Consider the following 26,997-nt stretch of genomic DNA (forward strand, 5'->3'; position numbering starts at 1 on the left):
CGCCTTCCAGGATGGGGACCGCGTGATCCTCACTGTGCCTGGTTGGAGACACTAGAAGATATGGCTGCCAACCGATGTTAGTGGCGTTCTTGTTGTCAGTTTCTATCCAGATTGCCTGAGTGAATTTCTGGAGGTGTCGGCACGTCGAAATGATTGTGTTAGGCTAGCACTAAGTCCCTCCCCCATCCACCTTTATTGTTTTCTTTACAATAAGGCTTTCAAATAAGTCATGGTTGTACGGCAGTGAAGCATCGGTGTTGAACACTGATGTCATGCTGTCGATGATGATGATGATGATGATGATGATGATGATGAACTTCCGAAACAGCCTAGCGTCATTGCCTTCACTAGATGCTGTACGCGTGAACTCATTGTCGTGTACGATCACCACAAGGAGCGAAATGGCGGATGGATAAGGTGCCTCCTTTCCCGCCGGGAAAACGACCATGTATGTTATGTGGACTGCAGTCTATAAGTTCGACTTCCCCACGATTGATCCATACTTTGAGGCACTGCCAAATCTTTTCAGTAAAACAGGTCCTGGAGTAGTTAGCTAAGTTAGTGTAGACAAACCACGGGATGACTGACGGTAAAACCGAAACACTCGTTCATCTGGAGCGGTATTCGTGGAGACGCAGATAAGGGACCGTATAGAGTGGAAGGCTTCTGATAGAGCCGACTCCCAGTGACAGATTTGATGGCTTATCGTCTTTTGTCTGAGCTGGGTTGCGCTCCAAAGTGTCCTATTGAGGCCCGTTGACTTTCCCGTTTCCGTGGGGAATATATGCATTTTTTCATCTTCTGCAAACTTCTCTGTCATGTAGCGATGTGGACAGTTCGTTATGTGTGAATGAGAAGCCACGATCCGAATGTACATGTGCAGGCATACCAAAATAGGCAATAATTCACATAGACATTTAGTAAAGGTAGATGCAGATGCTTCTGCACGGGGAAATGTAAACGGAAAACGAAAAAAATTTCCAACACTAGTAGGGGGATATCGGTTTCAAGTAACAGAAGGCAGGGGTCCTTTAAAATCGACGCTAATTAGTTCGAATGGTTGAGTCGCTTTGATGAGCCTAGACGGGATCTTTTGTAAAATTGCAGAGCGGCACAAACCGTATATTTTGTGACGTTTTGGACATCTTGGAGGGGAAGCGGCAAGTTTTTGGAAAGAACAAAGTGATACATACGAGTGATTCCGGGATGGCACAAGGAATTATGAATTTCTTTTGATTTGTTATTACCAATCACATTGGCGCATAAGTTACGCATAAGGTGTCTTTTATAGGCCTGTAGCTGACATCGTAGCTAAAAGCAGAAAGTCCCATTTTACACCGCTGGATTCTATCGTTTTTTATCCTGCTTTTCTGCGACACACCGCACATAAAGGAAATTGGCCGCTGGTCAGTGATAAGTTTGGAGTGCTTCCCGAAGAAATAATGCTTCCATTTACGGATGGATTCGACGATGGCGTATGCCTCCTTCTCAATGGTGAAGTGATTCTTTTTGCTCGGTGTCAGTGTTCTAGAAAAGAAGGCCACCGGTCGGCCGTTCTGAGTCAGTGATGCAGCAATGACTATGTATGAGGCGTCCGTCTCGGCAACTAATGGTGCGTTATGCTCGACTGTCACAACCATAGCGTTCTCTAACTCCCTCTTTAAATTTTCGAAGGACTGTTGCACATGCTCCGGTAGAAAGTCTTATTTGTGAGAAGTCTTCTGAGAAGTCTGAGAGTCTTATTTCTCAGAGAAGCATGGTGTCCATTGCGAATAATAAGCAAACATACCAACAATTCGTTGTTGGGATCTAGCGTCATTTGGACGAAAGAGTTGACGAATAGGGCACATTCGTCCAGGATCTAGCTTGATAGTTCCTTCAGGGACTTCATAGCCGAGAAGGTGTATTTATTTCGCTGCTATGATGCTTCTCTTGCAGTTAAGGTTATTTCCATACTTTTTATTACTTAGAGAGATCCCAGGTTCCGGTCATGCTCGCTTTAGATAGTCCCACAAATAGTGACGTTGTCGATGTAAGCGTAGGTGCCACTTAAGTTCTCAGACTTGATTATACAGTCAATAGTACGTTGAAAGCATGACACGTCGTAGGTTACACCGAAAAGAATACGACGGGACTGAAACAGTCCGCATGTTTCAAAAGTCGTATACAGTTTGTCTTTCGCACTGATTGGTACTCGAGGATCTAAGGTGCTAAACACAGTATGGCGGGATATTTCTCCAATCATTTTGTCCAATCGCGGTAACGGATAAGCGTCTAGGTATGCGAGCCGATTTATGGTTTGACTGTGAGACCGTTCAGCTGTAGCACCCTTTCGGTGCCTAGCCGCCATGCCATCCGAAGGAAGCACGAGGGCTTGGATACTGCCAGGTTGCCCAAGCCTAGACAGGGAAAGTCGAGAGGCAGAGGTGGGGCTCGAACCACGGACCTTCTGGTTAGTAAATTCGCGCTCTAATCACTTGGACCAACTCGCCCCGTTTGACTGTGGTCCACTACCATGAGTCCCTTGTGGTTTGGATTTTTGGCGATCAGTTATTGCGCCCTCCAGGGAGACTTCGAAGGTCCAATTATACCTTCACCCAGTAGTTGGCTAACTCGGGTTATGATGTGATTTTGCGGCAATAGGCTTGCGATCAGGTGATAGGTTAACACAAGTAAGAGATAGCACCAGTAAGACCGCAGAAGGTGAATGGACCACCGAAGATGATTTCAGCTTTGTTGTGTAGACCAAGGAAGCCGTGGCCTATCACTACGTCAGCACATAGATTGGGTAACACCAATAGCTAGATTTTTTTTAAGGTAGTACCCCTGTAATCGACGGATGCGTAGCAGTAGCCGCTAGTTGAGCACATCACAGAGGTAGGTGCCATGATAATCGCAGACTCGTTAGCGTACATCTTCCATACATGCATAAGAACTACCAAAGGAGGTATATAACTGCCCGGACTTCCTGTGTCTATGAAAATCTGAAGCGATATTCCATTTACCTTTGTGCCGGTCACCGTGCGGGACAAGCAGTTCGGGGCTGCAGCAGTCAATAAGGAAGATAAGGCAGAATCCGTCGTGCAGTTTGAGTGATTTTTGCTAGACTTGGGTCGAAAAATACGCTGAAAATGGCCTGTTTTGCCATATGATTTATAAACCGCTTCTCTTGCGGGGTATTTGGATCGTGGACGCCTGGAACGACTGAAAGGAATAACATATCTAAGAATTGATTGACAAGAGATATTGTGTGGAATCAGAGGGAATCGAGTGTGAAGGGGTAACTGTAGATGTCTGTAAAGCTGCTGCAGCCGCAGAAAATGATATCGGTTGGTTATGAGAGTATAACTGAGCTTGTTTGTGGGCCAATTCTAATGACCCAGCAAATTCATGTCCTTCACTCAAAGTGAGTTTATTTCGAGCCAGAAGTCTCTCTGATGCAAGCAGACTGAAGTCCGTTGATCATAGCATCGCGTATACATTACTTTTGATGGTCAATGTCGGAAACCGCCTTGAAATCACAACTTTTGACCAGGGATTTAAGCCTCTGAACAAACCGGTTAACATCTTGACTGTTTGCAAGCTTGTAGAAGATGATGAGCATAAATTACAGTCTTAGGACAAACGTACAACTTCTCAAGTATACTAATAGCGGATTCGTAATCAGGACAGTCAGCTATGTAAACATATGCAGGTGCATCGACAAAATGAATCAGAGCTTCTTTAGCTTAACCGATTCGGCAGTGTCCAGAAACGTTTGCAAAGTTCAGAATGAATTATTTCAACGCATTGTGGCGTCGGAAGAATTCGGGTCTGTGTGGGTCACAGCACCCGTTCCATTGTATTATTAGACAAGTAAATTGTTGCAGGTAGAGTACCGCTTCTGTTTGAGCGCGAGGACAAACCTGAATAGCGTAGAATGGATAGCGCTTTACCTGTCTAAGAACCGACGTACAGTATTCTGAAACTGAACTCTAAAACATGGTTAATACGAAGCGACAATGTTAACACAGAGGATATCCATGACACCCACCATCAGATGTGAATTCATACTGAGACGACATCGCCACCTCTATGCATAGTGCTAGGAGTTTTGCCCCTGACACGTCATTACCAGACCCATTCAAGCACTAGATATCAGACCAAACAATGGCACTACTTAAATCTCAGAGAAATGTCTCAGCCGGTCCCCAACATAATTAGACCCGACGAATTATCCGACGTCAAGTGAAATTGAGCGTACGAGCCTACCGTCAAGTTTGGTGGACACGGGCAAGGAAATGGAAGAGGCCCAGACAGTGCTCGAAAACTGTTTGAGTTAATAAAGAAGGCCCTGATCAATGGGCCGAATACGTTGAACAATAGCTATCGTGGCCACCTGCTGCTACTCATCTGGAGCCCACAGTTGATACAGGAACCCTGTACGGTGAAAGTGGAGTCCCCTACAGCCTCGGAGGTTTATGACTGCATATGTTCTCCGGAGCTTCTGCTCTGGATGACCTCCCACCCACACCTGGGGTGAAATCCATAGACAGCGCTCGTCTGATCTGCTTGTAATTTGAAAGAGATGGTCACAGACAACTGGAGAGAGTAGGCGATATTGCCTGTTATTACAACAGAGGCTCGTAGATAATTTGGTGACCACAGGGGGATCAGCTTAACCATGATCGTAATGAGACTGCTGGCGTCACTTGTGCTTTGTTACCCTATGGTGGCTCGTGAAACACTAACTCGAGGGCAGCAAGCGCGTTTCCGGTCTGGTAGGGACAGCGTTGACCAAAGCTTGACACTCCGTCGTGTTGGAACAACACCGTGCCTATAATGACCCACAGTCTTAGTGTTCCTGGATATCCAAAGCGCCTTTGAATCAGTATATCGGTCTGTTTCTAACACGATTACTCAGAAAGGAATACCCCTTGAGTTTTGTGAGCGTAAGAAGTTCTTTGTCCCCCGATTTGTGGGCATGTGACGGTATACGGAGAGCTCTTCTAAAACTTCCGTTCACAAATTGGTGTCCGTTAAGAATGCCCACTCTCTCCATTCCTATCTACTTTCGTGTTGGACCAGGACATCAGACGAATCCTGGAAGCTTTTTAAAAGTCTAGTGTTCAGGTGGCCGTCGATGAAAACATTATCGACCTGGAATATGTAGACAACATCATTCTTGTCTCTATAGAGGAAAAAAGCACAGATGTTTTCTGATGAACTGACGAAAGTCATACCTTTCTTTGGAATGCGCCGTGTATCCACAATAGGTTAGGTCACGCTTTTCGGCGTGCGTTCACTCTGGACATCTCACAATCCAGGGAGGGGCATTCGGAGTTGTGGAACGCTTTTAGAAAAGGTTACTGGCAGTGAATATGGTAACCAGTTTGGTACCAGTTTGATTAACATTGCAACAGGGTTTCTGGCGTCACTGATTCTTCATCATCTTACGGCGTCTTGGAGGACCTTACTCGCTGAGCATCAAGTGAGATTTTGACCGGGTACAGGCTGCGTCTATTACATCTTCGCACTACGTCATTTATTAGAGCACTACCATATATACTCGTGGCTCACAGTCCCTGACGATCAACGGAGTCAAAAAGCAAGCATATGTAACTTTTTGGTTGATTCGTCCGTTCAGGCTACCTTTCTGAGGATGCAATATTTGCAAATTTTCTTTACATCTTACATCACATTTACATTACTTTACATTTACTGTACATTTTATTTACATCTCTTTTTACTAGATGGCTCAGATGGTTAGAGCGTGAATCTATTTACTGGAAGGTCCGTGGTTCGAACCCGACCTGTGCCTCTCGACTTCCCCTGTCTAGGCTTAGGCAACCTGGCAGTATCCCAGCCCTCGTGCTCCCTTCAGGTGGCATGGCAGCTAGGCACCGGAAGGGTGCTACAGCTGAACGCTTTCTTTCTTTCACTAGTGCAGTCAATCTGACCACTACAACATGAGTTTATGTACGATTAATAAACCACCAACATAACTTCGCCGAATTTTACGTCGTTCACTTGTCGGGTCCACCAAATAGGACTATTGATTCCCTCACGTCAGCTTGCGCAAGCGTGCTATCACTACTACTTGGAACAACAATGGAGAAACGGTGTCTTACCGTTATATCACCACACATTCTTGTAATTTGGGACAGAAACTGTGGCATGGCTGATGCCAGTTATGTTGGCGCGAAACACAATCATCGTTGGTGCATATGGATGGAACCTGATAATCTCAGATTGCAGATTGGTCCCCATCATAATAACGTCTTTTCCATGAACAACCCTTTATTGCTGCGTGGTTGTTCTTCTATGTCCGTCTCCGGAGGGAAAAGCACGCTTTTGATAACCGTTATAATCCACCGGTTTGGAAAAATACACGGCTTTCATATATCTCATCCTGATTTGTCGACTTTTACGCTTACCTTTCAGATGCTCGACTTCATCAACGCCAAGACCAACAATCCATCCTGCTCGTTGTGCAACGGGGTTGTTATGCAAGAAAACTGTTCCCCCAAAGGTTGTACACATGTGTTTCATTCTACCTGTTTCGAAGACTGGAGCACTTCAAAGGGCTCGTCCGATGAATATACCTGCCCAGCCATCGGTTGTTCGGTCAAGTTCACGGAAGTAGTGGTGCGCAAAACCCCCTTAGGTCCGGCGAGCAAGATCGTCACGGTTGGAGAATCTAATCAATGTCCCATATGTTGTGAAGCATTGCAGAAGCCCATTGCGACCCCAGAATCATGTAACCATACCTTTTGTTATGTGTGTTTACGGGAATGGTCTCGCGTACGTCACGAATGTCCCTTGGATCGCGGCGCATTTGAACTTATTCTACTGTCCGATACGGTCGGAGGTCCAATCGTCAAACGGGTAAGCTTTTGAAGTTTTTGATCTTACTCATCCCACAAAAAATGGAACAGAACTCGAAGTTGCTCAATGGTATAGGTAGTCGCTGCTGACTGTGGGGTCCGCGGGTCAGTTCCGATCTTGGCTTTTCTGATCCTCTCGTCTAGACTAGGTTAGCCAGGCTCATCAACGCTATCATGTTCTCTTCAGTTGGCGTTGCAGCTACGCCCCGAGAAGATGCCACATTTTTTTCATGTCTTATAACTTACATTGTATCGTTACACTTAAATTTTTGGATGGGATGTTGACCTGTACATACTTAGGCCAACGCAACTATTACTCTTTGATCTTGAATACTCTTGGGAATGTATTTAAGCCTTTTTCCTCGCTTGAGCTTGAAAGGCAAGTCAGCTATTTAATGCGAAAGTCTCAGACTTCTTGGCTACAGAAAAGAGAAGCTATCTGGACTAATACGACTCATGTGCCGAGCCCACTTCAGATTTGTATTGATCATGACGTAGGGATCTTCCGCAGCCAGTGCTGCATAGCTAGTTGGCATCTTTCGAGAGACTAATTCTACCTACTTCATATGACAATCACCCTATCGACTTACGTTCTTCTGAACACTTAGCTACAATGATCTCGGAATGTTGAAATTTTTCACTAATGTTGCCGCTGTGGTTTTCTATGGGGTTACGTCAGTCCAGTTCTTTGTGTACAACCATTTTTTATGTGAAGGGCAACCTTATTGTGTAACCTTCGCTCATTTGTGTGCCGCCATATTTATAAAATATCTGTTCAGAAATATATGTACATATCGATAAACAGTAGCAGGTGGAACGATTGTGCCTATGGCAGGCGGTGTATAGCTGATAAATCGATCTGATTGATTTTCTGCACAAAAGCAAAGAGAGCAGGGAGTGCGCAGTGCGCTTGCTTGTGAATTACATTGATTTTAACGAGAGGCCCAACTAATTTCCTGGTTTAAGATGTTCTTCAATCAAGCTTTTTACAAAAAGACCGCCTTATGCTTCAGTTACCACGGTATTCAAGATATTGAAGTGTACCTTACCGTACTTATACTGTTGCTGTCACCGAGTTTCCAACAGCGTTTTAAGTAGTATGTTTTGTCCAGCTGCACAAACCTTAATTTTTCATTGTTTGGAATTAAATATATGTTTCGTAACGGACAGGCTTTTGAATGGATACCTTCCGTTGCCACTGCCCAGTGTCTGTCTCCAACCACGTCACCTCAGTGTTCTCCGGATCCAGGCTAGGAACCTTTTCCTAAGTAATCAGTCAAGTTCTCAGTGTTTATTTTCCACCTCAATGATTTCCCGCTCCTTCGTCTGTGTCACTTAATCCAGCTGCATGCGAATAGCGGCGCCATGGGCGTTGTGATGACGCACGTATAATAGGACTTTGTTGGCGTAATCAGTGCTTTAAAGGTGTAATCTCTATAGGTGGGTTAGAGGGGCCGACGGTGTTCGTTATTACTCGCGAGATGTCGCCACCGGGCGCCCGCGAAAATTCGCAGACAAGGTCTGCCAAAGACTTGCAGCCGCCAGAGATATTCAGTACTAGTCGATCACGTTTTGAAAAATATGTTTGGGCGGCGCGTGGAGCGGCATTGTAAGCACATTCTTTCAACCTAAGACCAATGGTACATCGGTGCCAGAGGTATCTTATGTCGGCAGATGTAGATGTACTCTTACTATCCATTCATTTACCAGATGTAATGCTGATCTTCGAATAAATAAAGTGGTCTGCTTCCTCCAAGATGCCTAATTCGCACTCCCTTGCCAATCCTTGGAGCCGACTTTACACTTCGAAGGCGCAAATGACATCTCAACGAGGCACTTCGATCGCTATGTGGTTCAACAGTTCTCATACAGTACTATCATACAGCACTATTACTAACTATAGCATATCCACTGGTAGATAAACCTAGGAGCAGCTCAACCGCACTGTTAGTAGTGTAGTCTTCGACCGATGTTTCTAATGAATCATCAGCCGTAAAATTGAAGGAGAAAGAACTCCGTATTACACTGGACAAGGGAACGGATGCGATGTTTCGCCACATATTTGTGCTCCAGCTACCGTTATATGAAAAGTCACATATCTGTCAAGTACTCGACAGACGTTCCCACAATTTCGCTCTACAAATGCAGTAGAGCAGTAGTAAACACGGCTGTAATCTAGCATCTGTCAGTGGTGAAGCCTCTGTAAGTGCATCTCTGCTCAGGTCAGAAGCTGCTTGCATGTTCCGTATTCACATTACTGACGTAACCACCGGATAATTACGAACAATAACCTTTCGGAGACAGTGGAGATGAAGCCGCTCCCTTTAGGGTTAGCACAATCGTTCCGTTGTCCTTCCTCATAAATAGAGACCACGATGGAATCTCCCCAAGAACAAAGAAGTTGTTCTTCGTGCCAAACGGTGGAGAACAAGGGAGGGCGCTCTCCATTGTCTTTGAATGAGGCCGGTGGGTGTTAATCAGGATTCTGTGCTCTATGTTGCTTCAATTCAGTGAGTTCTTGTTTCATCTCCTTGTGTAGGACTTCAAGGAAATTGGCCAAGATCGAACATCTGATGTATAATGCGCAACAACGATATTGGTGGCCAATTTAACTGTGGCTGGAATTTTTAGCCCAAAGCTTTAACCGCCTCCGAAATTTGTTTGTGGCCGCATAGTTTCGGTAACACCTTGTTGCTTAGCCCTACATACGTTAAAACAGCGTCCGAAAATGAACGGATGCAGGAGCATCTTCCATCTCAGGTTCATGCCCACAACACCACAATTCATGAACGTTTTTATGCTTCTCTTAGTTCGCTCGTTTCAAGAGCAAAATTGTACCCGTGGAACGTATAGTAGCTCTTTACGCTCGTCAGCAGTTGGGCAGGGTCGATGGATGTTCTGTATACCTTGCTGAGTTGGGTTTGGGTATAACTAATTAGGCTAGCTGGATGAATAGTATAATTCAGCTTGTCTAACCTAGTTCAAAACCATCGGACAGGGGTGAGATCAAATCAACGTAGTTCTTGTTTTGATAGGTGGGCAACACTTCAGGATTAGGTTTCCTCGGGTTTGGCTTAGGAGCCGCTTTTTCGCGACCGGCGAAGCACAGCAACACGTTTATCCTTGGCAGTGCATGGCTGCAGTCTAAACAAGTTGACCAGTAGCAGCGTTATTTTTGGGCACAGCCTTGTGATCGATAACTAAAAGCGACATGATCTGTATGAGGCCGTGCCTGCGTTGGTGACGGAGAACGATGGTTGTGGAATCGGTGTACCGAACGCCGAAAATCGGAACCAGCAACGGACGGACAATGATCGGCAAAAGCCAAGGTATCTGCCACCCTTGTTCCGTCGGACAATATCGCAGAAGAAACGTCCTCCTAAGCTGACATCAAGGCTAAGCCTCTTATGCTGGTATTCATATCACCAGCCAAAACATGATATCTAACCTGATTATTCGAAGGAACAGGTCACAGAGACGCCGACGGCATCACTTGTTTCGAAGCTCCGTTTTGCAGGGAGAAACGGTAAATAAAACACGATTTCCTAATCGCATTCATTCTACCTTACAGGACGCCGTCAAGATTGACGGCTCACAATCGACTGTCGATTGGAATCTAGTCTAAAAGGCAGCCTAAGCTCTGTCACTCGAGGTTATTGGAAAGTCTGATTGACCTGTCCTTGTAGTTGTGAAGTGTTAGGCAGAATGTAAATGAAATTCAGTCTCAGAGTTATACCAAAATATTAGAAAAGTAACTGAGTTGTCGTCATACAAGCGTGTCTCTGAGGGGTAGCATGCCTCAACTTGAGTGTCTCTGCGGATCTGCTAGACCAACTTTTTGGCCTACGTGCATTAGTGTTCGGGAATTGAAACTGGTAGGATTGAAGGGAGTACATGGACGAAAAACAGGAATGAGAGCCATCGCAGGCACTGTTGCGGGTGATGTGAAGGTTCGATCATGTACTGGGATAAACAGAAGACTAATTTAATGTAAATGTGCTGAGAGGGGAATTTCGGTGTACAAAATTTGTGTGAGACAGAGGTCGTGTTTTCAAAGAAGAATTGGTTGTGTTTGAGTTCATAGTAATAGCAGTAGAATGCGAGAAAACTTGGAGTGAGAACATTGTCCCTTCCATGGGCAAGTTACTATCCCAGGACGAGATGGAGGGTTCACTTAAGGGGCCTCACTTGAAACCTCTGACTAGAGGGTCCGATCCAGGAGGCAATGGAATGGAGCTGAAAATCTACAGTCCTCTGGAAGCCCGTGGCCGAGGTCGCAGTTCATACTCAGTTTGGATGTTGGGTACTATACAAGATGATCAGTTGACCCTAAGATCACGGATATCGGTGACCGTCAGAATGGTTTGATCTAGTTCAACGTAAGCCAACCAACGTAAACCTCATAATTTAATGCTATCGCCCGCAAAGCGAAGCGCCATATCCCGGTGTTCGGTCCTATGATAAGTTCAACATGACTTAGGTTTACCCACGCCTTTCCCGTACCTCACTGTCTCAGTCAGTCACGCCGACCCGGTCCTAATGCCTTCATCGGGCATTTTTGGCATTTTATAATGAACCGGGATCAAACTCACCGCGCCCTGATAGTATTGCTAAGCAGATTCCCACTTAATTTATGAAATACCGGTTTATTCGATTGGGTTTCTTTTTGGTTTTTCCGTTTATACTGTTCATGCGCATCGATGTTTTCTCGCAAACAAGCTGTTGTTAACCTCGCCCAGCCTTGTACTACTCATAAGGTTGCTGAAAATCCATCGACAGCCCACGACCGGTTTCGTCCTTCTTGAGGCTCATCAGGTAGGCGCAGTCCCCGGGTTTCCGTCAACCTTATGTTCTACTTGAAACCAAATCGCACGAAATTAGCGAATATACACTCATCTGCCTGAAAACATGAGGCGGCCTGGTGCAGCACATTCAGTTGCCTGAGAACATCATAAACGAGAGATTCAGCTTGGTTCCAGGTGAGTCTCTCGAAAGAACCAAATTAGTTTGCAGATGAGTGTATATTCGCTCTCCCAGCCTTATTTGCGAGAACAACTATCTGGAGTTGCTTTAAGTTCTTTGTACCGCACTAATTTGTAATATCTCTCCCTGTAGTTTGCTGAAGAGGATGCCAGATTGTTACTGCCTGACTTGTATGAGGAGAGGGAGAAAAAACATTTGTATGTAGCCGACTCATGTATGCATAACTATATGTTACGTCCTATTATATGCATTACATATTTACTGTTATTATATTGTATATAGTATTATAGTTCGGAGTGTGCAGATTTAACTTGGCATAGTCAGCAAATACCAGTAAGTCTCTCTCTCTCTCTCTCTCTCTCTCTATATATATATATATATATATATATATAGAGAGAGAGAGAGAGAGAGAGAGTGTGTGTGTGTGTGAATACAATATATTTTGCTTTGGCCTCTCAGAATGTTTGCAGAATGGAATGAGCTCAGCAATCCTGGAGAGCAGGGCAGCCACTTGATGGGTTCTTTCTACTAATCCACCGCTTTCCAAGTGACTATCCCACCATCGCCCTGCTCTTCAGCACCACTCTGCACTACGAGAGTGGTGCATTACATTAATAAAAGGTCGTCCAAGCGGACACTGATTACAGTGAACCACTATAGCCTCATTCTGCATCGTTTTTTGCGGTTCAGAATTCACGTTACCTTTAGAAAAGTACAGCCTCGCTGGTTTTTTTGTACAGGCGGCACCACGCAGTCATTTTTGGTTTTTTAAGTGCCTCGAATCATCTAGTTATTTTTACAGCTTCAGTAATCACCATTTCGGAGACTGAGACAATGGTCCAGATGGAGTGACCACAGCTGTAAAAGTGTATCAAAGACCAGGGAGTGCTTCTCTGCTGACTGTAAGCGGAAGCGTAGGCAATGACGAACGAGGTACGATGTTTTTTTTATGAACTTTATTCACCTAGGCATATTTGAATCGCTCGAATTCTATCTTTTCCTATTCGGTGAGCTGGTGTTTTCGAACTTCCTGGCATTTGTCCCAGTAGCGTGATAGGAATCTTGTTACGTTAGTGTCGGACCATTCTGGAAAGAATTTAGTGCACCGCGTGATGGCTTTACAGTGTATACCGGGGTGATTAATGGGGGCATCAGAATGAAAGTTGGATACGAGGAAGAAATGCTTGTGCTGTATAGAGGACTGATATTCTGTTTTCTCAGACTGGAGATCTGTATGCAAACGTTTTTCATCACCGATGGTCACCCCGACTGATGTTGAAATGTTTACAATCGAATTGCCAAGGTCAGCAAATAGAACACTAGCCAGAAGCAGATATGTACATCGTATGAATGTATAATCTGTGCTAGCTATGAATGACGTGTTGAGCCATCTAGGGTGACTTGGCCGCACGATCCTTACCACAGTTAGAGCCTGAAGGTCTGCGCTCGTGGTTCGGAAGGGTTGATTCAAACGAATCAACATTAACCCCTGGAACATGCGAACGAATATCACGGAGGACTAGTTTAGTTGGTTTTGAGCCTGTCCTGAGGCCTATCTCCAGCAGCCGCTATAAGACCACTTCCGACTCTTTGTTTTGCTTATGCACCACGTAGGTGATTATAATCTGACCCATGACACATCGAATTGAAAGGTTGTGAGTAGTATTGATAGATTTTGTAGGAAAGATAACTCTGTTCGCTCAAGCTATTGCGAGACGTTCAGTTATGTTGGAGACAGCACGCTGGAGCTGAACCCCCCTAAGTGCAGCAGCCGTGTTAGCGATTTGTGCTTCGAACAGCTGCCATACAAACAAATGCGACCGGGCCATGAATCACGTAAAATTATAGCCATGAACGGTGTCAGCTTCTGACCAACCCATCGAAGCTTTTGTGACGCGCCTGTCTAGTGGCTGGCTGACCTGTGTTTGCACCTGGTGTCTGGTGCGTGCCCCTTGTCGCAGACCCGTTTTCCAGAGGTCCATAGGACACCTGAGGATGCCATCCCGACCGTTGCAGGCTGGTGCATCCCCTCATCCGCCTGCGAAAGTTGAGTCAGATAGACTATCTCATCGAGTAATCAGTGAACTGTCTCCAGCAGCGTGAAGTTGTTCCAACTTATCTCATTCTAGAGTGTCAGGCACCCTGGCGAGACATTAAGGTGTAAACGTGAACGATCTGACTTGAACTAACCGATCCAGTGTTGAGTGGTAGTGAAACACCGGCGTTAGCCTTTGGTGTTGGTGCTAGTAACAGTTATACAAATAATAGTAGTGTTGAGATGAGACATTAAATTTCCAGCCCCATGGTTACGTCCACAATGGATAGTAGCCCCACATCAGTTGCTCAACTGTACCTGGTGTATTTGTAAGTGTTCATGCTGTCCGGTTAGTCGTTTACGGTAATTCCACACGAAACTTTATCTCGGGAAAAGGTGGGCATTGAGATGGAATCTCATTTGGGAAGGTTTACACTAGGTCTTGACTGACGGGGGACGCTGTCATGAATTCTCGTGAAGATGATATCTCGGCGCTCACCTGTCTGCTCGTAGAATCTTAGACGATTCATCTTTGCAACGTAGAAAGCATGCATCCGTCCCCTGAAGTACGGAATGAGTGCCAATAAACCAAGTTATTTTTGCGTTTTCCACCTTGTGGCACATTGTGACCCACGGGATATTAAAACAAAGCTCACATATTGGTCTTATAAAACGTTCAGAAGCGGTGAACTCACATCCGCGAGCTTCAGGTCACCTACGTTGTGTAGCTCGACAATGAATAGCGCTCGTTTCTGCAGATGCTGATCCAAAATGGCGAACCGTAACACCAACACTTTTTTAAACAAGTTTTGGAAGTGTTCACACTTTCATATTCCAAGACTACTTGACTAATATTTGCAGCTTCTTATACCACTATGGCGATAATTATACCTTATCATCTCATGCTTTCCCCAGGTAACGGCACCTCCAGTAGAGTTGAATTCGCTTGAGGAACCTTTCGAGGAGATTGACACAACATGTGAGATTTGCACCCTCGCAGACGATGAAGCACATCTACTTTTATGCGATCACTGTGATCGAGGCTACCATACTTATTGTCTCCCAGTCCCTTTGTCCTCCGTTCCACCGGGGGATTGGTTTTGCCCAGATTGTGTCCGCCACGGTATTGGTCGCAACTCCACAACCTCGACGAGTTCAACAACCACCAGGACTTCAAGAAGGCGGGCTACGACTCCGACACCTTTTTCCTCGATAGTTGATCGTGAAGCGGAAGAGAGTGATGCTCTAGAATCAGATGATACTCATGATGGACTTTCGGAGGACCAAGATGAGAATTTCGTTGGTGTCCACCGGATCTCAGCTGCTACACAACGGATCTTACGTCAGCGAGCAAACAGTCGGTATCGAGGTAGTCGCCTGTTGCAGGACACCATACTGAATCTTGCAGAACGTGTGCTCAACGAAGCCTCTGCCCGTGCACGGCACCGCCGCACTCAACGCCAACGTGTGCGTCGACAGTTGGCAGCTGAGCAAACCGGTCAGACGCGCCTTTCTACTGCGACCACTTCTAATCAGCTTACCCTGCGTTTGGAACCTCCCACAGAGGTAAGATGAGCTCTCTTCAACCCACAAATAATTTCATCTGCGGAGAATGACCAAGCCGACCACATGATTTTTAGCATCTCCTTTGTACTTGATTGTAAGGTTTTTCTCTTCACAAAACAGGGGAAGCATGCGGTGTCTCACGGCTCCGTCTAACTCCCCATCAACATACTCTTTGATCGCCTTTGAGGAACTTAACCCCGGAAAGATCACACCCTGGGTAGATAAAAAGAATTATTCCCCAACTAGGACCACTTCCTAATCAAGCAATGACTTCCACACTGTATCCATTAGGTTTTTTAATTTAGATAGGATTCTGGTGGCGATTCCAGCATCGACGTCAAATATTGATACCCGTTATCCCTTATTGGACTCGATGACCCCATTTCAGAGAAGATAGTTAATTAAAACTCTACGGTATGTGCTCACTGGAAGCTTGCAACCAAAATCTAGGCTGAGCATTCGATCATATCGTTAGATCTTGAATGGGAGTAGCTAGCCCGTGCGTTAAGGTGGTTTATAGTTATCACTAGGTAAATCAACGTCGGCAGTTAGCGAAACTCCTGCAAATTTTTAAGACGTATAGATTTCATTTGACCCTGGAGTGCATTTTTCGAGGCTGTCAACATAAGACAATATTAATTGGCTTGCAGTAACAACCAGTAACCAGGCAAGAGCCGGGAAATAAGATCACAATGCATTGGAAGTCGCTAGCAGATGGATCAAAGTCAAGAAAGCAGGTATCTCACAGGGAGACGGGCTAGAACGCAACTCGCAAATGGAGCCAAACGGACCGGTCAGAATAAGGGAACAAAACTACTGAAGTTGAGGTACACAGCGAACTAATAAGATATTAGATAGCCGAACCACGACGCAGCACAAACACTAAACGGATCAATCAAGTTACTCATCAACCATCGTCCAAACAACCATTCACGCGGCAAAAGTGGAGGAGTTACTGGTGCAGTCGCACATCGACAGTGTTTCCTGGCATGGTGGTGAAACATGTACAAACAACTTGGGCAGATCAGCTCCATCATCATCATCATCATGAATGACAGCAACATCAGTGTTGGCACTGATGCTTCACTGCCGTACAACCATGAAGTTCGTTTGAACGTTCAAATGACAGCTGGTTTTTCTGGCCGGTAGACTGCACTTACTTTATGAAGAGATTTTGACGGAACCATTGGATATCAATGCACAGATTGGGCCATCACCTTCAACGCGTGGCTCTCATTCTCTTATTTTCCGTATCCTCGGTAAACGAAGCTGCAGCGACTGAAACCAGTGCATCTCAATTTATGATCTGTGAGCCGGAAAATTGAACCGAACTACCGAGGGCAACCAATCAAGCAGAGGCTCTTCGGTTCGGTGGTAAGGCCAGACATTCTTGCTAAATAAAGCAAACTGGACAGACCCCTACGTATATATGACAAGCTAAGGCATGCTAAGTCATCAGCAGAACGTAGCTCACACCATCATGTCGCGACACTGCGATCATTAGCGTTATGAATAGGAATACCCTAGCGACAAATACTAGCGCTAACCGCAATAAAACCATTAGTTTTCCCAGTGTGAGATAAGGGAATACGGATGGCTATAATGTCACCCGGTCTCTCTTTAAAAGTGAAAGCAGGATAAGGAAACCCTGAGACCAAATACTGATGATCTGCTTTCCTATTCCAAAAGCGTTCCCCCAGGGACTTAGTGACGACACTCTAACCCAGGGGCTTTATTAGTGTTTACTGTTTTATTGTCGCCTAAGGGGCACGGAGAACAACACTCGTCTCGGTAGACGGTGTTTCGGCATGCGTAGCACATGACCGAGCCATCGTAGTCGATGATGCTGGATGTTTTCCCGGATTGAGGTGCCTGCAGCACAACCAAATACCCGTTTTCTAATCGCCTCGTTGCTGATACGCTGACGCCATCCGAAACCAGCTCCAACGGACACTGAACTCACTCGAGCTTCACTGTTTCGACATATGCGCGTACGCTAGCTAAACGGCGACGACGGCTGCGTGCTTTATTTTTCCGTGGTCAAATCGTTAGACCAAAAGACTTGTCTCTTCCACTACTCAGCCATCAAACACATTGTTCTTATGGACGAATGGGTTTGTGTCAGTCCAGAGTTTTACCACAGGGTGCTCTTAACTGAACTGATGAAACAAGAAATGACCTACAGGTTGCATTTGCTCCCTCCCCCCTATGAACCACGTTTTGGTCATTATTCAGAGTATTCACAATTTCTATGCTACCGTCTAAGCGAAATTTCGGGGGGTCGGATAAGCAACAGGGATAGGTAACCAATCTGTTCACCGTGACTTGAGGAACGGAGTTGACTGGGTAAATTCCCTATGTCAGTTCTGTTGTCAATTAGATTCAGCCAGCACTTCATAGACAAAAGGACCTGCTTAGTTAACGCTCAAAAGTTACTTGAACGACCTTGTCTAGCTTCAACTTTGGTGGTTGATTGAATGGTTGGATTAGTCCTTATACACTGTTCGGTATCTGGAGTGATTCGATCGCTTCGGTCTTGCAATGCATACAATCTAGGGCATATATATCCGTCAGTACACTGTTAGACTTGGAGTACGAGCTAACTGCAGCCTTCACATTAGTTGGCGGATAGTGCGTTCTTCACCCAGTTTCTGTGGCACTTGTGTTCGGTTGAATCACCATCGCAACGAGTAGGCCACATGTGTGGGGTGGCGAGAGTTGGTGGCTGTGAGACTTGGCCTGTTGGAGCAGCGAAACCTCATGATACGATCAATGAAACGAGAAATCTAGAACTGCATTGTTCGCGTCCTTTATATATGTTTTCTACGTAGGGCAAACATGATTCACGCGAAGGGTATTCCTTCCAATGTCATTAATGGATGAAACATGCTGCGTAGCAATTGATTAAATGGGCTAAAAGTTATCCTTGTCCTTGGAAGGGAGGTGTTTTTCGGCCGTTTTCGACGAAGTTTTCACCAGACTGAGCCGTAACATGCTTGACGTTCTTCTTGGGGAGATAACGCATTCAGAAGGATTGGAATGTCGCATTTCTCTGCAATTTGCCCATCCTCAAAAGATTAAATGCCCAAAACATCATCCATTGGAACGTCATGGCAATCAAAACATAAGTACTAGATGATTTCATTTCGTCTATTCCCATCGGTAATGAAACGCGTGTACTAGTGTAAGGGGACAAAAGACTTAAAGCACACTACACTTGAGTTCTTGGGCAAGTCCCAAATAGCCCGAAGATTTTTGCTCCCTTTGAGGTGTATTGAGAAGGGGGTATTATCACCAACGTGTTTCACAGTTAGGATCGGAGACATCTCGGTGATAACATATATTTGCCCTGTGATTGGGTTTTTGTGGAATTTTGGTTTGTACTTGTTTGTGCAGCTCAAGTCTGACTTCAGTCGAGACATCGTCCGATAATCGTTATGATGTTTTCTTTCTAAAATAGAGGGCTAAGCGGTCCCGTTGGTGGTAAGCAACAACTAAGTATTTAGCCGGATCGTTAACTGCTGGCCAGCTTCCACAAATCTAATATCCATGACTTCCCTTGCTTAGCTCTTTCCCATAATTGAGTGGATCAGGTTCTTGAGTATATTTATCGGCTTACGTCATGCTGACAAACAGAAACTTCGGCAGACAAGGTGAAAGCGGTGTTTACATCTGGACACGGGAAGTTCGGTGTTCACCAGATTTACCTAGGCGCTTTTTCTTTGGTTTACGGACAATCGATAACCACACTAAGCCCTATGTTGCTTTGCTCATAGTTACTGTCTAATTTCATGCTGTTACCTCGAAAGTATGATAAAAGTAAGGGTATTTTCATCAAGGAAGCCACTCACAAGGTTGCTGAAAATCTTTTTATAGCCCATGACCGGTTTCATTTTTGAGGCTCATCCGGCAGGTCCTTTCCCCCAGCTTCCATCAACTTGAAACATCTACTTGAACCCAAATCACACGAAATACGACAAATGCACTCATTTGCTTATCAACTTGGTTTTCACGGGACACTCAACTGACTCTCTCGTTTATGGTATTCTTCAATGGAATGTGCTGCACAAAGGCCGCCTTATGTTTCAGTTGCTTTGATATTCGAGATATCGCATTATATTCTCATAAAGGAAACTACTCACAAAGTTGCTGAAGACTCTTGGTCAGTTCACTACCGGTTTCGCCCTCCTTGGGGCTCATCAGGTAGGCACAGTCCTCGAGTTTCCTTCAACCTTATGTTTCACTAGGAATAATATATCCAGTTCTATGTCTCGGTGCTGACATAGTTTCAGCCTAAGGTGTGGACTTATTCCAGTGTAGGTAAGCCAATGATGATGATGAGCACTACTAAATCAATATTTCACATTTTCAGCCCAATGGTCCGACTCAGCTCCGTCTGTCTAGTCCTAACTCAGCAGAGGCACGTGATCATCGATCGGGCCGACGGACGGCCGCTGCGGAGGATACTGCAGCCGAGTCCAGGTCGCAGGTGAGCTATCATTTGTTCCACCCTTGATTTTGAATTTTCCGGTGTTTTACTCAACTGGATTCTCTTTCTGACAACTTTACTGCGTATTGATAAGTCATTGAACCTAAAATATATTCCTTTGCCCTCACTCAGGCTCGCCGTCGTCGACTACTTATCCTTTCGGATAGCGCTTCCGAATCAGAAATGGAGAACGGTATCCAACTTCCTTTACCATCTCTCCGCCGTGACCGGTTTCCACGCATATCCGGGAGAACCAACGAATCTGATACTGACTTGGCTCCCAGTTCTTCCGTGTCTGCTACAGCTGCACGAGCATCCAAGCGCATTAGACTCTCGTCATCGACTGGGTCAGATTCCCCACTACCGTCTACTTCGCAAACGGTCCCCGAACAGCCATCTCCACAAACCTCTCTCCGAGCCGGTCCTTCGTCGTCGAAGCCCAAAAAACGGAAGACGAAGAAAGTAAGACGTAATAAAACGAAGAAAACTGGAAAGGTGACACGACGAATAAAAAAACGAGTAACTGCCGCCCTTCGAAAAAAGAAACGACGAACGCTGACCGTCACACAGAAGAAAATTAAGAAGCGGGCACGTCATTGGTTACCTTCTTGTTTGGCGTTTTTTTATTACTAACCACGTGCTTGCCTATTCACAGGATCACAAGTTTTGCCTTTGTTTTTGAGACCGAGCAATGGAGTTGGCCGCCTTTATTAGAAGAACCGCTTAAGGGGACTGACCAAAACTGCCCTTGGCTTTCTCGAGAATTGCTCTCAACTGAAGGTGGAGACAATTAGTAGCTAAAAGACTGGTATTTCGGAGAAATCCTAAATATATCCTAGCATATAGACTTCGCAGACGTAGAAAGGCGAGTTCCTTTTCAAAACCGTGTTGCCCTCGGAGAATTATCCTTGTCTGGTGAAGGCATTGAATCACTGGTTTAGAGCTGTGCCGAATACTTGATTGTTGGTTTATTCGCCTAGCTTGGTAACTGGACTGCAAGCATTTGGTTCCCGACATAGGAATATTCGCAACGTTACGTATTTTCGGAAGAAGTAGCTCGCACACGACGTGTTCTGATAACACTCCATAAACTACGTTTGCTTGTTCACGTGCTTCGTATGGCTTGACACCCCAAAGAACCCTTTTCCTGAAACTACCCGAGGGGTGGAAACGAGCCAGACAAGTACGAAAACCAGTACCAGAAAATTGATCCGCGTCGCGACCTCTCCCCGGAAGGGGACGTATAAGCGGTTAGCGACATGAACGGACGTGGCTGTCACTCGTTTGATGGCGGGCATGCTTTCAGATAATTGCCTTCAACTTTTGACTTCCCGTTCCGATCACCCCACCAACAAGAATTCCTGCTATCTTTTTATCCAATGATATTAGCTGCCTCCCTCCATTCACAACTTTGCCCTTCTGCTTTCCCATACTAATGACGAACGACCCTGTGACTACTTGAACTACCGTGCAAGATGTTTTAGAGCTGGCAATGATGAGGGGGAGAAGAATGAAAACATCCGGAGTATTCGCCAGTGTCAGAAATTATGTCAGTTCAATAATCTCTGGTTGTTTTCGCTTTATCCACTGACGAGTCGTCACCACGTAATCCTAGGGCTAAAGTGATATCCACTGTTAACAGAAGGATATTTCTGCGCTGTCAGCTGACGGGCATAGTATTCTCGAATCTATTAGTGCACTGCCGATGATGGCCATAACACAAATCAGGTATATGCACTAATAAAGGTTTTTAGTATGGTTGACAATGGTGAGATGCCATAGGTATAAAAATGAATACAATGCAAAATGGGAGCAAGTCAAAAGAGGAACGTATCGCCTGTGAGAGTTCCTTGGTGAAAGTCCGGACGGCGGGAACGTTTTTTCTCCACAGTATGGCTGCTACACGTGTTCCATAGGTTTTCGTGGGCTTGTGAAGAGTGGTTGTCTTCCTGCTTCCTGCGCGCGAGCGAGCGTGTGTTGGGCCGAGTTGCATGCCTATTTATTGTGTTCAGTGTGAAGAGGGGTGTCCTTTCGTGTTTAAGGTTTGCACGAACATGAATACAACATGACCTGATGTGGTTGAATTTCGTAAGCCTGGCGTGTGACGCAAGTGGTAGCCGTGTAAATAAAGATGGATGGGAAGTTGCAGTGTACAGATTGTCGGCTGAGGTTGCAAGTGGGACAGGAATTGTCACGTATTTTGGGTGTTTGTGACGCGCAATCCGATGAGTGACCTCTACAAATACTCTCCCCTTAGCGAGGCTCCCTGCGCGTACGTGAGTGGTGTATTTCCGAAATTAATTCAACACTCACGCACAAATCCAACTAGAATTGGCTATTCACAGTCGACCGCCGGAAGTGTTCCGCGCAGACAGCTTCAGAAGCAATCAGTATCATGCGTAATATGGTACCTAATAATGGCGAAAGTTAGTGGAGGGAACAAGGAGCCCAATACAGTACGCCTATGGTTTATTGCGGTACTGAATGCATCTTCCCGTATCATACGAATTGGTTCGTAATGTGCGAAAACTGTTCGATTGTTCTTCCCTATAAACGGGTTACGTTAATTTACTGACCTGAAGGTCTGTGGTTCGAACCCGACCCCTGTCTCTCGACTTCCCTTGTCTAGGCTTGAGCAACCTGGCAGTATCCCATCCCTCATACTTTTTCTGGGTGGCATGGCAGCTAGGCACCGAATGGGTGCCACAGCTGAACTATCATCATATTATATACCATCTTTCGGCGTGCGCCCATCACTTCAAAGTGCAAAGTCATGCTTCGCAACGTACAGAATCTGAACGTACCCTTTATAATTCAAGAAGCGCTGGATGTGGAGAATTTAACATACTTCGTTGATTGTATTAGCTCTGACGAAAATGTGTCGAATGTCAGTGCACGAATCACATTTGCCGATTCGCGTCACTTGTGGTGTCAAAAGGCATGTCACTGGTTGTCAAGGGTCGCAGGTACGAGGCTTCAGTAAGGGCTGTGTCGTTGTATGGTTTCGGGACATGGTCTCTGCATGCAGATGGTGTGAGGTGTCTTCAAGTTTTAGACAATGGATGCCTTGGGAGCGTTGCTGGTGTCAGATGGTGTCAACGGATTCGTATCGAGGTAATTAGAAAACAGGTATTTGGTTGTGCGGCGGATCCTTCAGTCGCGAAAGACATCCAGCACCATCAACGTCGGTGGCCCAGCTATGTGTTACGCATACAGAAGCGAGTGTTGTTCTTTGCGCCCCCTTCAGAATGGCGCTAACGGTGAGGTGGACAACGCATGGCGCTTCAAAAGATTATGAAACAGATTATGAAGAGCTCCATCATCATAATTATCAGTTGTAAGAACCGCGTACTTGTACTATGATTATGGCTGCCACTGTTGTCGCTTGCACGACAAGCATTTTGTCTAATGAATCTTCGTTTCGAAAACCGGTCCGTTGTCGGAACTCATAGTGAATCTCATGTGGGGTTCTAAATTTCAGCGAAATATTCAAGAGACCAGCAAAAAGCCTACTTCGGAGAGGGATGACTGTACACGCGGATTGTGAACCTATGGAGGCCTATCTGTCGTAATTGTGCCTCATGCATTCAAGGCGACCGTTTTTTATCATTAGGTCTGTGATTGAGCTGAGTTTCTTCTTTGATGTTCGACAGGTTTGTACGAACTACGAGTTGATGTACACAAGGCTGGAAACTCTTTTTCGTCCGTGAATCGAGCATCCACGTTATGCAACTACTCGTGAGCATTTTGTGTGAATAGCAGTCACCTAGGTCTTTACCGTTTAGGCTATAGTAGCTGGTGATATCCGGTACCGGTTTAGTTCAGCAGCTGGTCTATCGTTCCGAATTATTCATCGCAGGGCCAATGAAAATGGCTCTTCTTCGTAATCCAAGTTGCTACATTTGGCTTCATGTTGAATTATTTCGGTGTCTTACCATAATATAACCTCAAATAGAACAGGGAGGGAACAGTTAGTAGTCTGTTCTGAATTGGTCATCTGGAAGATTTGTTTGCCTCCTTTTGGGTGCTCAAATGACACAGCCACTAGGTTTTCAGTGAAAATATACGGCGCACGACCTGGTGCCGACATAGGGTAGTTCATCTTTCCTTTGGCGAAGTATATCTAGTCTTCTTATGTTGAAGAACTCAAACTATCATTTCATTTCAGTACTCTGATTACATTCATGCTTTTGGATGCTCCCTTTTAGGACCTGTATCGCATTTCCATACACTGCCAAACATTGTATCCCTGGTTGTATCAAACGTAATTTGATCTCATTCTAGGCATATGACTACATCCCGGTGAGTATTACATGGACCCTTGTTGAATCCCGATTCAAGAGAAGCGGTTTCGGGGGTCATTTCAACAGAAGTTTGAAGGCAATTCAGACAGCAATTCAACACTGCTGAGAAGTAGATAGCTAATGCATTCGTTTCATTCATATAATGAGTAGGAATAATACGATCGTGTCCAGCTGTTATTCTACTGAGGGTTAAGTCAACGTTTATTGAGACTCAGCTGATGGTCGTTGAACCCATAAAGTATAGATTAGCCTGCCATGCCTAAAATTCCAGTATCAGCCAATCAAAATCCGGCTTTTTAACTCGGCTCTTCTTGCCCTGACACAGAATTCAGCATGATATCCTATACAATTTGGCATTGCTTTGCATCCGTGCAGTTGTAGCATTCACTATTTTTCTATCACACGCTTTCTCAAGCCGCTGCGGTTTCCTGTAGGCAGTGCAGAAGACCAACAGAAACCAGAGTGATCGCGCAACTACCAGGACTAGTCAGACACGTTTCCTTGGAGTAATAGATGTACACTGTATTCCGCACAATCGATCCACGTGGTTTCATCTGCTGCTCATGTCATCTGATTAACTTATATTTTTCACCATTACTTCCTCGCAGCACACGCAACTTTTGGTGTGTGTCTGGGGGGGGTTGGGTGCGTGGGTGTGTCCTTGCACCTTCTACGACTATTTCCATCATTTTTCTATTTTATAACACAGATTCAGAAGAGTTCATCGTCTAACAACACTTCTACGGCTAGTACATCGTTCCACCGATCGCCCAGAAAAGCTACTTTTTCAAACCGTCTTCCTCGTCTCTCAGTTTTTGGTGCTGAGCCCACCTGCAGGTACCTGTTTTAAACTAGCCTTCAGCGTTTGATTCTTTAGTTGAGCCTGCTTTTATTTTCCCGAGTACCATTTGACGGAGTATGTATGTCTTTCTGACATTAGTGGCGACAGTTTTCGTCAGGAAACATATCTTCATTCTCCAGGGAGCAATGTTTGTTACCTGTAAGTCGCTACGTGAATTGCTGTCCTAACGGTTTGGTGGTCGTACAGTTGTAGCACCTTTTTCGGTGCTTACCTGTCATACCACATGAATGAAGCTTGAGGACTGTCACGTTGCCCATGCCCCGACAGGAGCATTCGAGGTGCAGAGGTTGGCTTCGAACGATAAACCTTCCGGTCAGTAAGTTCGTGCCTTAACCACTGAGCTTGATCGTGGTTGTTCTACGTTGCTTTCGAGCTGCTGTATCTGTCGGGGGTATTTTGAAGACCATCAGATTCTCAAATGAAAATTAGTATTGATGAGTAAACCATCAAACCGATTTTGACTGACCTCTCACTTTTTCCCAATTGTATCGACAGAAGCTGCTTGGATGTAAGCTCGTGATCGAACCTGCTTGCATTCAGGCATGCTTGAAACTCGGCCTTTCATTAGCCTTTATACTGGAGCCTCGCAAGCTTTTGAGGTAGTTGCCTGATTTTCCAGTCTCATTACATCCTAACTAAACGAGATTCCTCCCGGTCGACGACGAGGGCACAAGTGTGTAATCTGGAACGTGTCTCGGGAAGACCCGTATTGGAGCCAGCCAAATGCATTGCTCTATCAGTACACAATGATAGTTAGCCAAGTATCCCAGTTCACAGTTTGGGCGAGTGCACGTGGCCGGTGGCTTGCATTCCAAATTGTACCACTTGATTATTACTGCAAGTTCCAACGCTGCATATATCATCAGCAATCTTCCGCCGTCGCTGTTCATTGATCCAATTCTATCGGGTCTCAGTATCCTCCCCCAGTTCATGATTTCCTTCTAATATTGAAACTACTCAGGAGGAATAGAGAACACTTAAAGATACGGACTCCAACTACAACTGATCGTACCATTTGTCCCTTTCTCGTCTGTGTTACATGGTGGGAACGTAGGTGTTTAGGGCACAACGCGCAAGTAGGAGAGCGGTGACGTTTTATCCAATTCCGCCATATTTTGACCGCGAGAACTCACACAATAGTACGAATGTGAATAGTGAAAAAGAGTGAAACCTTGGTTAAAAAAACCACATGTCTCTACCTAAAATCACTCTCAGTGGCCAGCAGACGTTCGATGCTTCCCAAACAAATCCAAACGACGCCTGCTACAATCATCATCATCATTGTCAGCTGTAATAACCGCGTACTCGTCGTTGTAGCTGCCGCAGTTTCGTTCACCGATGTTTTGGGTGGGAGGGGTAGGTAGCTGCGCATTGCAGGCGGGAGCTGATAAATTGGTGCATAAATCCAGCACTGTCAGTGGGCTGTCAAGTAGGGGGGTTGGAAAAGGAGCTATGCATTGAAGGCAATAGCTTGGATGCACGAGCGCCACTGAGGGCGCGACTGGGCCATATCTGACAATGTCTCTAGCCATTGATGTGGCCCGTCTCGGGGTCCCCATCCAGGAAAACGGCAGTGACCAGCGCAGCTGAGTTTGCTGGTAGTGGATTTCATACTTCGCTGCCAAGTCATTGTTTGACCGCCTGTGGCTCTCTTCCACCCTTCACGTGGTTGTGCGAAAAGAGCCCTTCGAGGAAGTCGGTCGCCTGGCATACGCAACACGTGGCCAAGCCAGCGCAACCTATGCAGTGTGATCAGTTCATCTATCGAGGGTGAGTTATTTCACCTGAATACCGTTCGACGTACTTCAGAATTGCTGATCCGGTGTTCCCACCAGATTCGGGCAGTGCTCCGAAGACATCGATGGTCAAACACTGAAAGTCTTTTGACGTCC

General features: G+C 45.5%; 3 protein-coding genes across 3 annotated transcripts in view; 1 reads left to right on the forward strand and 2 right to left on the reverse strand.

Annotated features, from left to right (window-relative positions):
- Positions 1-6,423: 6,423 nt before the first annotated feature.
- Positions 6,424-26,997, forward strand: part of T265_02966 (hypothetical protein) — a gene marked incomplete at both ends in the record, with an annotated part of 27,837 nt that continues 7,263 nt past the window's right edge. The window contains 5 exons of the mRNA XM_009167345.1: positions 6,424-6,867; positions 14,800-15,450; positions 19,823-19,939; positions 20,072-20,500; positions 24,953-25,080. Of these exons, the coding sequence (XP_009165609.1) occupies positions 6,424-6,867; positions 14,800-15,450; positions 19,823-19,939; positions 20,072-20,500; positions 24,953-25,080 (1,769 nt within the window). The remainder of the gene's footprint in view (positions 6,868-14,799; positions 15,451-19,822; positions 19,940-20,071; positions 20,501-24,952; positions 25,081-26,997) is intronic.
- T265_02965 (hypothetical protein) lies at positions 8,278-8,565 on the reverse strand (the record flags this gene model as incomplete). Its single annotated transcript, XM_009167344.1, has 1 exon — positions 8,278-8,565. One exon carries the CDS (start codon positions 8,563-8,565, stop codon positions 8,278-8,280), a length of 288 nt encoding a protein of 95 aa, XP_009165608.1.
- T265_02967 (hypothetical protein) lies at positions 17,201-19,343 on the reverse strand (the record flags this gene model as incomplete). The annotated part of the gene is made up of 2 exons (XM_009167346.1): positions 17,201-17,446; positions 19,302-19,343. 2 exons carry the CDS (start codon positions 19,341-19,343, stop codon positions 17,201-17,203), a joined length of 288 nt encoding a protein of 95 aa, XP_009165610.1.

This window comes from Opisthorchis viverrini (genome assembly GCF_000715545.1).
Source record: "Opisthorchis viverrini unplaced genomic scaffold opera_v5_39, whole genome shotgun sequence".
Taxonomy (NCBI): Eukaryota; Metazoa; Platyhelminthes; class Trematoda; order Opisthorchiida; family Opisthorchiidae; genus Opisthorchis; species Opisthorchis viverrini.